Raw genomic sequence first — 18,232 nt, forward strand, 5'->3', positions numbered from 1 at the left:
AAGGAATAAGAGCAGACCCATTTAGGAGGCCATGTATAATAACCTAGGCAAGAGATGATTTGGAGTAGGCAAAAGGATAGATGTGGAAGTGTTGAGAATAGTTCCATTTCTGAATATATTTTGAAGCTGGAGGTTTTATGTAGGTCTTGAGCGAAATAGTAGTCAAGGAAGACTCCAAAGATTTTGGCAAGAGTAACTGAGCTTTTATTCAGTTGGGGAATACTATGAGATGAGCAGATTTGAAAGCATGGAAAGTTCAAAAAATTAACATTTGATATATTAGAGATTTCTATTAGATATCCAAATGAAGATGCCAAACAAATGATTGAGTTAAAGAGGCTGAAGTTACAAATTTAGGTATCAGCATATAGATGATTGCTAAAACCATAATGCTGGATTAAGTCAAGGGAATTAGTGGAAGTAGAAAAAAGCTGCCCCCAAATTAAGCTTAATTTAGTAAGGCTAAATTACTTTTAGCAGGATGCCTGGGTGGCTCAGCAGTGGAGCATCTACCTTTGGCTCAGGTCGTGATCCTGGAGTCCCAGGATCAAGTCTCACATTGGTCTCCCTGCAGGGAGCCTGCTTCTCTCTCTGCCTATGTCTCTGTCTCTGTGTGTGTCTCTCATGAATAAATAAATAAAATCTTTTTTAAAAATTACTTTTAACATTCAAGAAGTTGAGGATCCAATAAAGCTAACTGAGATTTAAACAGGAGGAAGAAATAAGGAAACATATCACATGTTTCAGAAAAGAGATCAAATGTTGCTAAATAAAGTGAGGATTAATAATTTTTGTATTTGGTAATATGCAAGCTGTTGATGACATTTATGAGAATGGCTTCAGGGTAATAGAATAAAGCCTGGTTAGAGTGTGATCAGCAGAGAATAGGAGGAGAAGAAATGAAAACACCAAAAACAGGCAACTCTTTTGATGTAAAGAAATGAGGGAGATGTAATGTCAAGAGAGTTTTTTGGTTTTGTTTACTTCTTTTTTTTTTTTTTTTTTAGCATAAGAGATAAAACAACATTTGATTGGTGGGAATGATCTGATAGAAAGGAAAACTGATAATCACAGAGTAAGAGTAAAATTCTTAAGGTAGGCTGAAGGAGATAAAATCCAGCAGAGGAGTAGATTTGGCCTTGGATAAAAGAAGAGTTAATCCACTGTAGTGATAAAGTACAATATATGGGTGCAGAAACACATGGTGTAGATTTGGTGAGAAAGGAGCAATTTTTTATTGATTGCCTTTATTTTCTTAGTGAAGGTTTTCTTAGTAAGACTATGAGCTATGGCAGGGTAAGGTGCTAGAGGATTAAGGACTGGAAAGGTATATTAAATAGTTATCTTGGAAAATGAGAAAATATAAATGGACTAGGGAAGTCTAGTAGGATGTTTTGTTTGGTAAAATGGCCCTAAAGATATATCTGGCATGTTTTGTCCTTTTGGTTATATGCCAGCAAAAGGATCTCCCCATCACAGTGACAACCAAAAAGAACTATCACAAGTTTTCAGAATGTTCCTCAGGGGGAAGTACTGCTTTCTTTGAGAATATTCTAATGGCCCTAGTATCTTAGATGTGCAACGGTATTTCTGATAAATAGAACTTATTTTTATATAGGATAAACTTGATTAGTACAGTGACAGATTGTAATCATGGTAATATATTGCATTTACTATATGCCAGGCACTATTTTAAATGCTTGCATAAGGGACACCTGCCTAGGTGGCTCAGTCAGTTTGGTGTCAGACTTCAGCTCAGGTCATGATCTTGGAGTCCTGGGATCAAGGCCTGCATTGGGCTCCCCATTCTTCAGGGGGTCTGCTTCTCCCTCTCCTTCTGCCCCTCTCCCCACTTGTGTGCTCTCTCAAGTGAGTAAAATCTTTAAAAAATAAAAATAAATGCTTTACATTGACTCATTTAATTTTTATTGATTGGTATTATTACTTTAATAGTACCAAATAGTTCTATTGTAGTGGGTACTATTATTCTCCTCATTATGTAGATGAGTCTTTGTTCTTAACTACTTTTTTTAAAATTTAAGTTCAATTAACATATAGTGTATTATTAGTTTCAGAGGTAGAGGTCAGTGATTCATCAGTCTTCTATAACACCTGCTCATTACATCATGTGCCCTCCTTAATGCCTACCACCTAGTTACCCCATCCCCCCACCTCCCTTCCCTCCAGCAACCATCAGTGTGTTTCCTATGATTAAGAGTCTCTTATGGGGGATCCCTGGGTGGTGCAGCGGTTTGGCACCTGCCTTTGGCCCAGGGTGCGATCCTGGAGACCCGGGATCGAATCCCACGTCGGGCTCCCGGTGCATGGAGCCTGCTTCTCCCTCTGCCTATGTCTCTGCCTCTCTCTCTCTGCCTCTCTCTCTCTGTGACTATCATAAATAAATAAAAAAAAAATTAAAAAAAAAAAAAGAGTCTCTTATGGTTTGTCTTGTTTTAATTTTCCCTCCCTTCCCCTATGATCCTCTGTGTTCTTTCTTAAATTCCACATGAGTGAGATCATATAATTGTCTCTCTCTGACTGACTTCTTATACTTAGCATGATACCCTCTAGTTCCATCCATGTCTTTGCAAATGACAAGATTTCATTTTGTTGATGGCTGAATAGTATTCCAGTGTGTGTGTGTGTGTGTACCCCATCTTCCTTATCCATCATCTGTTGATGTACATTGTTATAAACATTGGGGTGCAGATGTCCTGATCGCTATATTTCTATCTTTGTGGTAGATACCTCGTAGTGCAATTGCTGGGTCATAGGGTAGCTCTATTTTCAACTTTTTGAGGAACCTCCATATGTTTTTCAGAGTGGCTGCACCAGCTTGCCTTCCCACCAATAGTGTATGAGGGTTCCCCTTTCTCTGCATCCTCGCCAACATCTTTTGTTTCCTGACCTGTTAATTTTAGCCATTCTGACTGGTGTGAGGTAGAATCTTATTGTGGTTTTGATTTGTATTTCCCTGATGCCAAGTGATGTTGAGCATTTTTTCATGCGTCTGTTGGTCATTTGTATGTCTTCTTTGGAGAAAGGTCTGTTCATGTCTTCTGCCCATTCCTTGATTGGATTATTTGTTCTTTCGGTGTGGAGTTTGATAAATTCTTTATAGATTTCGGATACTAGCCCTCTATCTGATAAGAAGTTTACAAATGTCTTCTCCCAGTCTTTTAGCTGTCTTTTGATTTTGTCAGCTGTTTCTTTTGCTGCACAAAAGCTTTTTATCTTGATGAAGTCCCAGTAGTTCACTTTTGCCTTTGTCTCCCTTGGCTTTGGAGATGTGTCTAGTAAGAAGTTGCTGTGGCTGAGGTCACAGAGGTTGCTGCCTGTGTTCTCCTCTAGGATTTTGATGGATTCCTTTATCACATTTAGGTCTTTAATCCATTTTGAGTCTCTTTTTGGGTATGGTGTAAGAAAATGGTCCAGTTTCATTCTTCTGCATGTGGCTGTCCAACTATCCCAAAACCATTTGTTGAAGAGACTTTTTCCATTGGATGTTCTTTCCTGCTTTGTTGAAGATTAGTTGACTGTAGAGTTCTCGGTTCTCTATTCTGTTCCGTTGATCTATGTGTTTTTGTGCCAGTACCATACTGTCTTGATGATTACAGCTTTGTAATATAGTTTGAAGTCCAGAATTATGTTGCCCCCAGCTTTGGTTTTCTTTTTCAACATTCCTTTGGCTATTTGGGGTCTATTCTGGTTCCATACAATATTTAGGATTATTTGTTCCAGCTCTGTGATAAAAGTTGATGGTATTTTGATATGGATTACATTGAATGTATAGATTGCTTTGGATAGCATAGACATTTTAACAGTATCTGTTCTGGGCAGCCCCGGTGGCGCAGCGGTTTAGTGCCACCTGCAGCCCGGGGTGTGATCCTGGAGACCCAGGATCGAGTCCCATGTCGGGTTCCCCGCATGGAGCCTGCTTCTCCCTCTGCCTGTGTCTCTGCCTCTCTCTGTGTCTCTATGAATAAATAAATAAAGTTAAAAATATATATGTCTGTTTTTCCAATCCATGAGCATGGAACATTTTTCCATTTCTTTGTGTCTTTATCAATTTATTTCATGAATGTTCTATTGTTTTCAGAGTATAAACCCTTTGGCTCTTTGGTTAGGTTTATTCCTAGGTATCTTACGGTTTTTGGTGCTATTGTAAATGGGATTGCTTCCTTAATTCCTCTTCTTCTATCTTATTGTTAGTATATAGAAATGCAACTTATTTCTGTGCATTGATTTTATATCCTGCCACATTGCTGAAATCTTGTATGAGTTCTAGCAATTTTGGGTGGAGTCTTTAGATTTTCCACCTAAGAGTGTCATGTCATCTGCAAAGAGTGAGTTTGACTTCTTTGCCAATTCAGATGCCTTTTTTTTCTTTTTGTTGTCTGATTGCTGAGGCTAAGACTTCTAGCACTATGTTGAACAACAGTGGTAAGAGTGAGCATCCCTATCATGTTCCTGACCTTAGGGGAAAAGCTCTCAATTTTTCCCCATTGAGAAGGATATTTGCTGTGGGTTTTTGATAATGGCTTTTATGATATTGAGGTGTTCCTTCTTTCCATATACTCTTCAGAGTTTTAATCAAGAAAGGAGGCTTATTTTGTCAAATGCGTTTTCTGCATCTATTGAGAGGATCATATGGTTCTTGTCCTTTCTTTTATTAATGTGATGTATCACGTTGATTTGCAGGTGTTGAACCACCCCTGCAGCCCAGGAATAAATTCCACCTGGTAGTGGTGAATAATCCTTCTAATAATGTACTGTTGGATCCTGTTGGCTAGTATCTTGGTGAATACTTTGGCATCCATGTTCATCGAGGATATTGCTCTGTAATTTTCCTTTTTGGTAGAATCTTAGTCTGGTTTTGGGATCACGGTAATGCTGGCCTCATAGAAAGAGTTTGGAAGTTTTCCTTCCACTTCTATTTTTGAAACTGCTTCAGAAGAATGGGTATTCGTTCTTCTTAAATGTGTGGGTAGAATTCTCTGGAAAGACTTCCAGCCCTGGACTCCTGTTGATTGGAATGTTCTGAACTACTTTTGTTATACTGATTACATAGTTGTGTCTATAGTTTCTTCAGCACTGTTTACATAGTTTGGTCTTGTACCTGCTTAATCAATTAGAGATTAAGAGTTTAGGACTTAAAAGTTACTACATAACTGATTGGTGGGATGATTTCTCACTGTGTAGGTTATTGGAATAAACAGATGCATTTAAATAATTCAAGTCATTATACTTATTATGTTGTAATGGAAGCTCAGAGCGAAATTAAAATATGCAAAATTCTAAATCCAGTTTTTTAGAAAATCCAGCCAAAGCTAAATTCTGTTCACATCTAGTTTTAATGCTCTACTGAGTTTTAAATGTACTAACCACAGTCAGTACTCAATGTTAATCTCACGTGGGCTTCATAGCTCATGAGCCTCAATTGCATTACCTGTCTTGGTTTAATTTTGTCTTCGACAAAAGCGGCTGGTTCTTTGGGTTGCTCAGAACTCCGTTCTGTACACCTTTGGAACCCATACTGGACTGATGCTTGACAAATGCTCATCTGTGGGTTTTATTCAATTTTTGGATGATCATTACTTGCATTTTAACTTTACTCTTAAGAGAGAGATAACTGAAAACATCTCAATACTTCCTCTGTAGGGACTCCTTTGTTTCCCCCCAGTGTTTTTTTGGGAGTGTTTGTTTTAACATAAGGTGAGAAAATTCAGAGCAAGACTACTATCATTGAAAGAAACTCTGACTTGCTATGATATGACAGACTAACTTCATGGCATTTACATGTATATTGCATTAATAAATATAAAACTTGACATATTTTAAATTGGGTTGTAGAACCTTGATCTATTGGCCATTTCCAGCCCTTAGCTCATTTCACCCACACTAAAGTATGACATTCCATTGTTTTGTTTTGTTTTTTAAGATTTTTTTATTTATTATATGAGAGACAGAGAGGGAGAGAAAGAGAGAGAGAGAGAGAGAGAGAGGTGGAGACACAGGCAGAGGGAGAAGCAGGCTCCATGCAGGGAGCCCGATGGTGGGACCCAGTTCTGGGACTCCAGGATCACACCCTGGGCCAAAGGCAGATGTTCAACTGCTGAACCACCTAGGTGTTCCTTGGTGTTTTAAAAGTAGAAATTTTAAACTTTTTTTTTAAGCCAAGGAACCTATTATTTAAATATAATGTTATAAAGAAACCCAAATATGTCAGTCAGGTATAAAGAGAATTTATCTGATTAAAAGTGGATTGTGGGGATTCCTGGGTGGCACAGCGGTTTAGTGCCTGCCTTTGGCCCAGGGCGCGCGTGATCCTGGAGACCCACAAATCAAATCCCACGTCGGGCTCCCGGTGCATGGAGCCTGCTTCTCCCTCTGCCTGTGTCTCTGCCTCTCTCTCTCTCTGTGACTATCATAAATAAATAAAAATTAAAAAAAAAGGTGGATTGTGTCTGACCTTTAACCAGTTACTTACTTGTTCACCTCTTTACATGTCTGCTTATGCAAAGACTCCAAAGCAGCCCTGGATTAACCTTTGAGGAAAATAAGCTTGAGTTCAGGGCACCAAGAGAAGGGGAACACCACAGTTTTTGGCCCTGGCTATCATGCCCTTTACTCTTTCACTGCCACACTTAAGTGTAGGAAATTGTTTTGTAATTGTCTTTATCTGCTATGTTGCAATTTAATGTGCACTGTTAATGTATCTTTTTTCTTTGGTATAGTGAGTGACTGACTCGGGGCTAAGTTTGATATGAAGGTATTACATTTTTTTCTGACTATGGTGTGAGTTCCACTTAACCAATTGGCATTTATGTCATGTACTGATTTGTGTAAAGAACCCTGAAGCTCTTTATTTTAAGCAATGGATGGGTTAGGGGGCATCACTGTTGGGCTGTGTTGAGGGCATTAGTTGGTCTTAATCCAGCCCTGCTCCAAAGTGTGCAATTTTAAAGTCCACTGATACAGCAGAAAAAAACCTAGAAATTACTGTGTGAGAAGTATTTAATAAGTGTTAGCTCTTTTACTGTTGTAACCCAAATAATGATTTTTCTAAAAGTTAACTATGTTGCCAGTTCCATTCACAATAAAGCTACGGACAAAGGCTTCAGAAATCACAAAAAATTGCATATGCACAAAATTTTGGACACATTATCAAGGAGTTCACAGACATCAAGTTAAAAACTCTTGTTTGAGATTTGAATGGTGGAATACTGTGCTGTGAATACTGATTAATTAGCTAATTCACAGTTTAATACGAAGTTATAAGAAGTATTGTTTATATCTATCTTATTTCCAAAAAGGAAAAGTAGTAGGACCATTTTACGAATGTGGTCCATATGCCATGCAATAAGATGAAAAATAAGAATTGAGAAAGTCAGCTGTAGGGAAAACAGAGATGGAAAGAAGGTGAAGTAGGATTAAAGGTAATACCTAAGGACATGGTAATATTTTCAAATCCCTGGCCTAATAAGTAAAGACCAGGATACGACAAGAGTATTTGACCTGTATTTTTAGTATCTCCTGGGCCTCAGGTCCTGGGTGGCTCTGTGAGTTGGAACATCTGACTCTTGATTTCAGCTCAGGTCATGATCTCAGGGTCATGAGATCAAGCCCAGAGTCAGGCTCTGTGCTGGGTGTAGAGCCTGCTTAAGATTCTCTTTCTCCCTCTGCCCCTCCCCTTGCTCTCCTTTTCTCTCTTAAAAAAAAAACAAAACAAACAAACAAAAAAACCAACAACAACAACAACTCCTGGGCCTTTTCCCTGTATTTTTCTACTTCTCTATGTTGTGCTGTTTCTTTGTGCAAACATTTCTATCATTATTTCCCTTTCCTGCTTTTTTTCCTTTTCTTTTTCACTTTTTTTCATGTAGCCCTTCATCTCCCTTCCTTAATGTGCCCTCAGTCAAAACCATAATGTGACACCAGTGTCTAAATATCTTACTTAACGTCTTCTGTTTTTGTTTTGCCTTTTTTTAAAAAAGATTTTATTTATTTATTCATGAGAGATAGATAGAGAGAGAGGCAGAGACACAGGCAGAGGGAGAAGCAGACTCCATGCAGGGAGCCCAACGCGGGACTTGATTCCAGGTCCCCAGGATCACACCCTGGGCCAAAGGTGGCGTTAAACCAATGAGCCACCCAGGCTGCCCCCTGTTTTTGTTTTATAAATAAATTTAGTTTAACTTTGCACTCCCTCCCAATGCCCCTCAACCAGAATTACTTGCTTTTTATAATCCATGTGGTCCATTATTGACTTTCCCTGATTCATATTTCTTAATTGAGTAAATATTTCCCATTCTTGCTTTATTTATGCTCCTGATTATTATAGTAGACATTAATGCTAAGTTAATACAAGGATATTTCAAAAGCTAATCTTTTTTTTTTTTGCATTATTCCAGGGAGAAAATTTGTAATTAAATGAAGATATTGATGTGATGAAAAATGAGATTTTTGGTACTGTGTTTATTACATGTAGCTCATACTTCATAGAAGCTGTTACTTTATTGCTTTTGAATAAATTTTTATTTCAGTATATTTTTAAAAAGTTTTCTAAAGCTTATTCTTTTTGTGAAAGTTCATTTTTGGTTTAAAACTTGCCACCTACCTTGTCTTTCTTTTTTATATAAAAATCATTTTTAAAATGCATAATAAGTACATTTACTAACTTGTATGTTCAATTAGACTAACATTTTTTGCTTACTTTCCTAGTAATACTTTATTTTTAAAATAAGTAATATGAATTTAGAAGTCATTCTGCCACAGGTTCATAATTGTACTAATAATGGCTAGCATTTGTTGAGTGTTTACCATTCATTTTTCAGTCACTATTCTGGGTACTTTATATTTGTTAACTCATTAAATTTACATAATCTATTTTATTTTATTTATATGAGAGGAAAAAAAGCATGAGATGGGGAAGGGGCAAAGAGAAGAAGAAGCCAACTCCCCACCAAGCAGGAAGCCTGATGCTGGGGCTCTGTCCTAGGATCTAAGATCATGACCTGAGCTGAAGGTAGATGCTTAACTCCCTGAGCCACCCAGGCGCCCCTCACATAATCTATTTTGTGAGGTATAGATATTATTATACGTGGTGTGTGTGTGTGTGTGTGTGTGTGTTAGTAGAATTATTTAACATAATGACACAAGTATGTGTTTCAAAGAAAGGGATTTGTTGTAAGTATCATGAGATGGACTTTGGGTTAATGGCCCCATTTAGACATAGCTAGCTTTATGGTAGAATAAAAAAATGCAGCAAAATTAAGATGACATATTTAAACCTTCAAATTAAAAAACCTCCCAAAAGTTCAAATTTGTTGTCTTTAGACCAAATATTTAAAGTGTATATAAATATGTCCTTAAAAAATAATATGGAGTTAATTTTTTTCTAATATGTAAATAGTAAAGCCATTAATGTTGACAGTACTATTTGAATAACACTATTTCAGAATTTGTAATTACCTGTCAGGAATAGAATAAAGTTTATCTTTTTACTTCTACTTGCTAGTGACCCTAAGAGTTAAATTATTGTTAGTCTTCTTAGCACCCTATTTCCCTTTCCCCTAACTTTCTACCATGTGCCTTATGAGCTCTTGTTAATGGACTAGTGAATATTATTTAGTCACATTGTACATCTGACACCTTCATTAATTTAGTTTCCAATCTGAGATGGACTGTTAATTTTGACAAACTCTAACCTCTTCCTCTTAGCTTCCTTTCTCTTCCTCCTGACACGAATGTTAATATTTGTTATTCTTTTCAACTACCTGCTTTACTGCATCTTCCATACTTTCAAGAGATAACTTAGCCACATACTTCAGAGGAGATCTTCAGGTCCAATCTCCCTCAATTTCCTTCATCTTTATAGACCTGCCTATGTCAGCATGCATTCATTTTTTCTTCCCTCCTACCTCAGAAAAGCCTATTTCTCTAAATGGCCAGTCCTTGTACTTGTATGCTAAATTCCATTCTTTCCCTTTGATTATATGATTTTACTGTATTAAATATCCCACGTCTTGTCCTTTATCTTTAATTCTATCCCTTTGATTTCTTTCATTCATATAAATATGTTCAAATTGCTTCCGTGGCCTAAACAACAAAAACTAAAATACCACCTTTATAATACCTACTCCTCAAGAAAATACTGTGTCCTTATAGTATATACTTATCTTATTTGAACTTTTCCACATCACATTGGATTTCACATATAGTTGCAATTGGAATAGCCGTGTTATGCTCTAATCCATTCACCTCCATAATCCCTGGCTACTGTTGATTCATCCAGGGTTAGATACTTTGTTTAGGTGGAGCCAGTCTTTTCTTAGGAATTTTGAAACTGAGACTGCAAACAAACTCCACTATCTTTTTGCATGCCTTCACTATAAAATCCAAGACTCCAGAGTTCTTGATAGCCATCTTTCCTACCATGTGGGCCAAAGCAGCAATGCAACTAGTCTGGACAAAGAAGGAGAGAAAATGAAACAAACCTACAGAGAAGAACAAGAAAAAGAATAACTCAAGATCTTGGTTCCACATGCTTTTGAGACTCAGCCACATTAGTGTCCTTGCATTTTGAGATACCACAATATTCTTATAGTAAGCCCTTTTATAAAGCTCATTCAAATTGGATTTCTGTCACTTGCAAGCAAAAAAGCACTAATCAATACACTTTGTCTTTTATTTTTTGCCACCAAATATCTTAGAAAAACCATTCTGTATTCCGTGTTTTACTCTTTACTTCCAAAGCAATCCTTAACCTAATACAATCTGACTTCTACCACTGTTGCCACATCTAGCATCCTGTTTTCATTATTTGATTTTTGGTAGCATTTGAGATTGTTTACCAGCTCTCCTGTGTTATCTCTTGATCTTGCTCTAGAGCATTGCTGGTCTTTCCTAATTCTCCTTTTAAAAACAAATAGCTAATCTTTATGTAATGCACACTACGTGCCAGGCAATGTTGTAAACTCTTTACAAATACTACTATATTTGTAATGAGGAACAACTGTGAGGTAATATCTTTCCAGGAAGTCATGCAACACAGCACTATAGTACCATATGATATAGATCTAAAATAGTTTATTGAGGAAAAGTTTACAAAGAGGGTAGTAATAGAATACACACAAGCCCTCAAACTCTTATCCTATACCTTAGGCATAGTCTCCATGCACTGTCTTCAGAGTTCCAGTGGAAAGAAACCCTGCCTCAGTAATATTCTACATATTTGGGATGCCTGGGTGGTTCAGCAGTTAAGTATGTCTGCCTTCAGCCTGGGGTGTGATCCTGGAGTTCTGGGATCGAGTCCCACATCGAGTTCCCTGCATGGAGCCTGCTTCTCCCTCTGCCTATGTCTATCTCTCGCTTTCTGTGTCTCTCATTAATAAATAAATAATCTTTAAAAAAATAATTCAAAAAATATTCTACATATTTAATTTTTTATTTAAATTCAATTTGCCAACATATAACATCACCCAGTGTATTCTACATATTTATTATTGGAATGGGATAGGGAATATCTGTGTAGCTATGCACTAATGGAAAAGTCTTTGTAGATGAAGTGGCCATGTTAGAGAGAGGGAACCTTTCTGTTCCTCTGTTGAGCTAACTGAAATTTGTTGATACACCTGTCTTTGCTACTAAAAGTTTGAGAGGACAGGAGATTGGGGGCTGAGCCTCCAGAGCTATCGTGATTGTCTCTCATTAGGCAAGTGCTAGTATTTTTCACTGTGTTTTACAGAAGAGAAAACAGGCACAGAAAGGTTAAGTTATTTTTCTCATGGTCATGGTAACTTTATAACAGCTGAGATTTGAACTGACTCCAAAGTCCATGCTCTTAACTACTAAAGCCACATTGCCTCTTTGTATTGCCTTTTTACTTCTTTAAATATCCATTCTTCGTATACTTATCTGCCTACTCTAAAACACTGGGATTTCCTAGGCTTCTGCCTTCCTCTTCTGAAGATACATGTTCTTACATCATCTCATCCAGACCTGTTGCTTCAGTAATAATCCTTATGGTAATAACTTTCAGATCTGTATCTTCATTTTTTTCTTGCAACAGATCTGTATTTTCATTGGCCTATCCAGAAAGTTCCCTGCATATCCTATAGATATTTTTTAAAGAAAACTTTAAATTTATCCAAAACTAAAGTCATGATATCTTCTCAAAATTTACCTGTCCTGCTTTTGTATTTTCCTTTTGTTTAGATGTTTGCTTATTTTGCATCATCATTCACCCAGTTCTTTAAGATTTATTTTAATTTATTTGTTATTTATGATGAGAGAGAGAGAGAGAGAGGCAGAGACACAGGAGGAGGGAAAAGCAGGCTCCATACCGGGAGCCCCACATGGGACTCGATCCCGGGACTCCAGGATCGCGCCCTGGGCCAAAGGCAGGCGCCAAACCGCTGAACCACCCAGGGATCCCTTCATTCACCCAGTTCTTGCAGTCAAAGACCATAATCTGGTGGCTGTCAGGTCACTGTTCTCTCTATGCAAAACATAGCGATTAGACTATTCTGCTTAAGCTCTCCATGCCTATAGGTTCTTGTTAATCGTGTTTCATCTATGAAATCTTACATTCCAGCATTCCCACTGTCTGACAACAATCTTATCTTTTCATCTCTCTCTCTCTAATCCCTGTTGATCTTTTTCCATATTATTAAGAACGTATAGGGATGCCTGGGTGGGTAGCAGTTAAGCTCCTGCCTTTGGCTCAGGGTGTGATCCTGGAGACCCGGGATCGAGTCCCACATCGGGCTCCCTGCGTGGAGCCTGCTTCTCCCTCTGCCTGTGTCTCTCCCTCTCTCTGTCTCTCATGAATAAATAAACAAAATTTTAAAAAAAATCGTATATCTGGGGCACCTGGGTGGCTCGGTTTATTTGGCATCCAACTCTTGATTTTGGTTCAGATTGTGATCTCAGGGTCATAGGATTGAACCTCACTTCAGAGCTCCATGCTCAGCGGGGAGTCTGTTTAAGATTCTCTCACTCTTCTAGGGGTAAGCACAATGACAAAAAAATATAGTGTTATTCCTCACTTCCTAGACTTTGTCCCAGTGTACAGAATTCTGTGATTCTGACACTAACTCTGAGAAGGGTTGCTGCTATCAGCCTTGCCCACTGTGACTTCTCTACACCGAAGGAGGAACTCTCTAGATTGATGCCCACAGCACTGTGATCAGAGCTTCCAGACATTGCCTTGAGAAACGAGAGGGCAAGTGTCTTCACCCAAAGCCCCCAGGGCTCCCTTTCTTCCCAATGTTAGGAGGCAGGGATGTCAACAGCCCTCTCACTGCAGCCCCTAGCACTTGGTCAGTCACCCTCAGCCTTAGCACTTTGTTCACTGTCCTGTGTCAGAGCACTGAGCTCCACCCTTTTCTGAGAAAGTATGTCGGCTGAAGGTGGTTCATTTGTTTTTTAATTGTATATCTTTTTGTATGATAAAAACTATATTTTGTACTTAACCAGATATATTTTCACCCCAAGTGGGGGGTATTCTTTGTAAAAAAAAAAATAAAAATAAAAGTTTTTTCATGAAAAAAAAAGGATTCTCTCACTCTCCCTCTGTCCCTCCCCCCACTCATGCTCTCTTTCTCTCTAAAACAAATGGATAAATCTTAAATAAATACGTGTGTGTGTGTGTGTGTGTATACTTTCCATTTAATGGTTTTTCCTATAATGTGGAATCCCATGATAGAGGTAATATAATATGGTTAAGAATATGGACTTTGAGTAGGATCCTTAAATCCATGAGAGAATTATTGGTATTTGTCTTGCCCTCATGTCCTAAACAATTATAAAACTGGACAAAACATGCAAGGCAGTTCTTTTTAGGCATTGAGGAATGGGTAGCACAAGACTATAATCCTTAAAAGAAGGAAAACATTTCAGATTAACTCTATGGTTCGCCCAGGGAAGACTGGATGCAGACTTCCCCAGTTACAACTCTGGTACAGGGAGAGAAAGCCTGAGTGGAGTGGTATTCATGCTGAGCTGAGGCAGATATCAGAGTTTGGAGTTGCTATGATGGCTAGAACTTGTGGAGCAGAATACCAAAGATGAGGAAGCTTTATACAAAGGGTAGGCACAGAAGACTGAGAGTTTCCCTCAAGTCCCTGTAAAGGCAGACTTTACATGTACAGGATGAAAATTGGCAAGACATAATAGAGAATGGCTGCTATTAGGCTGAGTGGACAGGAGATACCAGAACTTGCACACTCCTAGGGAATGTTGGAGTTCCAGCCTGTCCACAGAGGAGGATGCTTGCTGAACAACTTGGGCACATAAGGTCACCCACTGGGTATAAGAATCAAGCCCTAGAATAAAGGTATCCCACAGAACTAAATAAAAACCAAAATAGACACACCCTACCAAAGGGTAAATCCAAGTCTGAGAGGATCAAGAACATCCACCAATAATTTAACTCAATATTCTTTAAAAGAAAGCAAAATAATTCAGAAAGGCAGAATCACTTTTATGTATCCATCACACTGTTCAGCATACAATAAAAATTATCAGACATAAATAGAAAAATCATGATCTATAACCTAGAGAAAAGTCAGTCAATAAAAACCAACTCAAGTTAACCCAGATACTGGAATGAGCATACAAGGTCTACAAAGCAACTATTGTAAATACTTTTGAAGGTTTAAAGGAAAAGATGTACACAATGAATGAACAGAGGGGGAGGAATCTCAGCAGACAAAAAGAAAATATAAATGAACAAAATGGAAATTCTAGAACCAAAAATTACTGTATCTGAAATTTAAAATTCCCAGTGTGGCCTTATCTGCATATTGGAAATAAGAGTTAAAGACAAATTAATAGAAAATGTCAACTCTGAAGAACAGAGAAAAATGGTTGGATAAAGATGAACAGAGCAAGCAAGACAATGTGAGCCATTGTTAAGAAGAAAATAAAAAGAAAATGAGGCAGGAAAAATTTTTTTAAAAATTATGACTAAAAATATATACCAAAGTTGGTGTGGGGGGAAAAAAGACAATCTACAGATCCCACAAGTTTAACAAAAAAGCATCATACTTAGGTTTATAGTAGTGACAACTCCTGAAAACTGAAGATAGAAAGAAAATCTTAACAACAGAGAAAAAATCTCACATAGGGAGCAATGAATCAAAAGGCTGATTATTGACCAGAAACAGTGAGACACACCTTACATATAAAGACAATACTGGTTACAAGTAAAAGGTATAGAAAAAGATGTGCCAGGCAAACAGGCAATTCCTGACAAAGCAGACTTCAGGAAAGAAGTATTAGTGAAGATAAAGAATGTTCATAATGGTAAAAGAGCCTTTTCAGTAGAAAGACATACTCCTAAGTGTGTATACACCAATTAACAGATTTCAGAACACATAAAGTAAAAACTAACAAAACTAAAGAGAGAAATAAAAAAATCCACAATCATAGTGGGAGTTTAACCTCTATTTTCCAGTAATTTAAAGAATAAGAGACAAAAACAAAACAAAACAAAACGAGGATATAGATTTGAACGTAACTATCAACTAGCTGGACTTAATTGACATTTAAAAAATACCATTCCTGGGTGCCTGGATGGTCCAGTTTGTTGAGCATCCAATTCTCGATTCTGGCTCTGGTCATGATCTCATAGTCATGGGATCAAGCCCTGGGCCAGGCTCCATGATCAGTGGGGAGTCTGGTTCTCTCCCTCTGCCTCTCCCTCCAGCTCTCTCTCTGTCTCTCTAAAACAAATCTTTTTTAAAAATAGAAATAAAGACTACCACTCCTAACAACTGTGAAATACACATTCCTTTCAAGTGTATGTGGAATGTTGACAGATCATATGTTGAGCCATAATTTAGGTCTCAATAAATTTCAAAAGACTATATCTCTGACCACAATATCCTTAAACTTCAATAGCAACATATCTAGAAAATCTAGAAATATTTGGAAATTAATCATGCATGTAATCTTTGGGTCAAAGAATGTGTAAAAAGGGAATTTAGATTTTATCTTTAATTGGTAATGAAGACAAAAGTAAAAATGTATTAGAGACAGCTAAGGCAGTAATTAGAGGGAAACCTTTCTATAAAGAAGAAAGGTTTAAATCAGTGGTCTAAATTTCCACCTTAAGAAGTTAGAGGGGGAAAACAAATTAAAAAACAAAGAACAAATTAATCCTAAAGTGAATAGAAAAGGAAAAAGTGAACAATAATCAGTGATACAGAAAACAATAGAGAATCTATACAGCTAAAAGTTGATTCATTGAAAATATTAAACTATTTGATCGAGGAAGGCTGATCAAGAGAGAGAATACAAATAGCCAATATTTAGAATGAAATGGGGGCTAGCTATGACAATAGATACTACAGACATTTTTAAATATGACAAGGGAATATTAACACTTGAAACTGAAAATGGAGGAGGGGAAAGTTCACTGATTATTTTATGAGGCAACTTTAACAATGATACAAAAATTTAACAACAGTACATGAAAAGAAGATATCCCTTGTGAGCATACAGTGTAGATCAGAAAACTATAACCCTCAAGCCAAATGTGGCTCTCCTTTTCCTGTTTTTGAAAATAAACTTTGAGAGATGCTTGGGTGGTTCAGTTGGGTTAAGCCACAGACTCTTGATTTCAGTTCAGGTCATGATCTCGTCATGAGATTGAACCCCAAATTGGGCTCCACACTTGGTATGGAGTCTGCTTGAGTCTCTCTCTCCTTTTCCCTTTGCCCTTCACCCCATTTGTATTTGTGCACATGTTTTTTCTCTAAAATAAATCTTAAAACATTTTTTTGATTATATGTTGTCTATAACTGCTTTTGCATTATAGCAGCAGACTGAATAATTGTGACAAAGACTACATGGCCACAAAGTCTAAAATATTTACTATTCGGCCTTTCAACAAAAAAGTTTTCGACCTCTGACATAGACACAGAAATTCTCAAAGAAATATTAGCAAGAAAAATCCAGAGATATAAAAAGAAGGTTATATAATTACCAAATGACTCTTATGCCATTAAGTGTGGGTTGCCTAAATACTAAAAAATCTAAAGGGGATGGGACACCTGGGTGGCTCAGCGGTTGAGCGTCTGCCTTTGGCTCAGAGCGTGATCCCATGGTCCTGGGATCAAGACCCACATCCGGCTCCCCACAGAGAGCCTGCTTCTCCCTCTGCCTGTGTCTCTGCCTCTCTCTGTGTGTCTCTCATGAATAAATAAATAAAATCTTTTTAAAAAATCAACCTGAGGATTGATAGAACAAACTGCACAACTACAGGGAGAGAAGGGTCCACTTCAAGGAAGGTAGGAAATGTTCGGGAGAGAAACATTACAAGTCTGTAGAGGGGAGGCAGCCCCAGTCATGGAGAAAGGCAAAGAGAGACAGTGGAGCTCACAGCGATCTGCACAAGGAGAACACTTCCCCAAAGCCGATGGCTGGGAAAATAAGAGGGACTGAATTTTCTGAGTTTTGCAACCAGCGGGGCTCAAAGATGAGTTTTCGAGGTCCCTGGGCGTGGCTGGGATAGAGCCTGGAGGTTGCTGCCCTACTCCTGGAGTGGAGGCAGTCATACAACCCCAGGGCAGACTGACAATCTGAGGATCACCTAAAGGGCATGGGAAGAAACCGTACTTTTTGGAGCACATCTGTGAGAGGTGGCATTGCCTCTGGGGACAAAACAAACAGTGGGCACCATTTCTCTTCCCTGCCCCTTATGATAGGTATAGAGACACCTGTTAAGGGCAGTAACTGGGACACTAGCTGTTTAGCTTGCTTTCTCCAAGTCCCATGCCCCTGTGCTCTGAAGGGACAGCCATTCTGGTTCAAACCAGCATCAGTTCCAGCAGGGCGAAACCCTTTCCCAGAGGACTGGTGAAAGTCCCCACCACACTAGGTCTCTGAAGTTTGGCATTTTAAAAGTCAGCAGGCCTGACTGAGGTAGAGCCCAGGTGCATTGTTGCACCAGACAGGCAACCAACCCAGAGACAGAGTGAAATCAGTGATGTGAAAAATGCCTGTGACGCAGAAGGGGAAATTATTTGCTCCTCAGAAAGTGCTTCCCTGAGAGCAGCAAGCATGGACTCTCCTCCACAGAGTAGGCTAGCACCATTTCCCTCCCCTTCCTCTTAGCACAAGCCAACTTCAATAAGCAGCAGAAGCCAGTCCTAGCTGTCTACCCTGCTTACACCACATTCTTCCCCAGGCCCCCCCTGTGCTCTACTGGTGCTACTTTTCT

The 18,232-nt window shown here is 38.3% G+C and overlaps 1 protein-coding gene across 16 annotated transcripts in view; it reads left to right on the forward strand.

The window, feature by feature from the left end:
- Positions 1 to 13,559, forward strand: part of CCDC18 (coiled-coil domain containing 18) — a 110,623-nt gene extending 97,064 nt beyond the window's left edge. For 15 of the 16 annotated variants that reach the window (XM_077905456.1, XM_077905460.1, XM_077905459.1 and 12 more), the window contains one exon: positions 8,415 to 13,559. In XM_077905456.1, coding sequence (XP_077761582.1) covers positions 8,415 to 8,429 — 15 coding nt within the window. In that variant the 3' untranslated portion in view covers positions 8,430 to 13,559. Of the gene's footprint in view, positions 1 to 6,737; positions 6,773 to 8,414 lie in introns of all 16 variants that reach the window. The other variant, XM_077905454.1, reaches the window with a different exon arrangement.
- The last annotated feature ends 4,673 nt before the right edge of the window (positions 13,560 to 18,232 follow it).

The sequence above is a fragment of the Canis aureus genome, chromosome 8, assembly GCF_053574225.1.
Source record: "Canis aureus isolate CA01 chromosome 8, VMU_Caureus_v.1.0, whole genome shotgun sequence".
NCBI lineage: Eukaryota > Metazoa > Chordata > Mammalia > Carnivora > Canidae > Canis > Canis aureus.